Below are 1,351 nucleotides of genomic sequence, written 5' to 3' on the forward strand. Positions count from 1 at the left end.
AATCGATTAATGGATTTGTTATCCTGTACCTGATTTGACTAACAAAAATTTAATAGCTGTTCTTTCCAATACTTTGAAAGGTAAATTTTCTTCCACTGGTTCCTTCTGGAATTTGAATTTTCCTCACAGTGTTAATCCTAAACTTTACTGCTATAAAAATTGGACATTGACCCCAAATAACAAAATACTTATGCTGACTTATGAAGCACATGTACGGGAGTAGAAACAAATATTGAGGCTATTCTTGCCATATAAATTTGTTCTCTTCAGTGACTCCCCAGCCTCTACTCAAGCTTAATATTAAGAGACTGATAATTGTCCCACTTTCATTGTGATCACTGATACTTGTATTATCCATTCAGCTTGTGCAATATTAATGTACTCCTCTTTATGTGGACATCAAGCTTTCAGCTGATTATTATACTAACCTATCTTGTGTATATGGAGTAAATTTTAAAGACTTTCTAATATTTAAAACACTTAATCCTGCAGGAAACTATGCTTCTCTGAAAAAGATAGTCAGAGACCTAAAATAAGGGAAACATGGACTATTCAGGAAGCTCCAAGAGAGAGAACTGATTCTCTCTTCATCTATACTCGGGATGCTTCAATTCTAATAGTAGGAATACAATTAGAGAAGATGGTCTAAAATTTGTCTCTGACCCTAGCAGAAGTCATAAATGACACTACCTCTGCTTAAGAGATCCAATAAACTAGCTTAAAGTTTCATGGTGGTTGTGGATGATTATACAGAATTTAGCTCTTTCTTGGCTACCTAAGAACTTTGTTTTATAGCAAACACTGCAGCACCTACTTAAAATACTATCGGTCAGGTAGAACAATTTGTAGTTAAGTTAAAAAAAAGACTACCTGGCTCTCTAGGATCATCTAGATTCAGATGAATTTGGGAACCTGATTTCATGGCCTGGTTTTGGAATCTAGGCTCTTTCTTTTGCAGGGTAGTAATAAGATTAATAATCATTTTGTTTCTGGTAATTACCTGTACTGTAGTTGATCCATGTGTCCTGTTCAGGCTTAAACACTACTGTGCATTCATTGTCAATTTACGTGATTCAATAACTCATCTTGCAACAGAAGGCACATGAGAGAATCACGGTGGTTCAGATGCAGACGGTGTTCTCCAAATAACCTTGTGATCAATGGATTCTGATGATATTGTGAATCTGAACCCTGCAGATGAATGTCCTAAGGGTTGACTTGACTTTAGGTCAAAAAGGGAGATAGGAAAAAACAAACAAACAAACCCATACTTAGGAGCATGCTGCTGCTAGCTGACAGGTAAATGCCAATGTTCCCTACCAAACATAATACATCTCTTGCAGAATATTTT

At 35.9% G+C, this 1,351-nt stretch overlaps 1 protein-coding gene across 1 annotated transcript in view; it reads left to right on the forward strand.

Moving 5' to 3' along the window:
* The first annotated feature begins 1,279 nt into the window (after window positions 1-1,279).
* The window catches only part of KHDC1L (KH domain containing 1 like), a 2,012-nt gene continuing 1,940 nt past the window's right edge, over window positions 1,280-1,351 (forward strand). The window contains exon 1 of the mRNA XM_011380410.1: window positions 1,280-1,299. Within this exon, the coding sequence (XP_011378712.1) occupies window positions 1,280-1,299 (20 nt within the window). The remainder of the gene's footprint in view (window positions 1,300-1,351) is intronic.

This window comes from Pteropus vampyrus, unplaced genomic scaffold, assembly GCF_000151845.1.
Source record: "Pteropus vampyrus isolate Shadow unplaced genomic scaffold, Pvam_2.0 Scaffold393, whole genome shotgun sequence".
Lineage (NCBI taxonomy): Eukaryota > Metazoa > Chordata > Mammalia > Chiroptera > Pteropodidae > Pteropus > Pteropus vampyrus.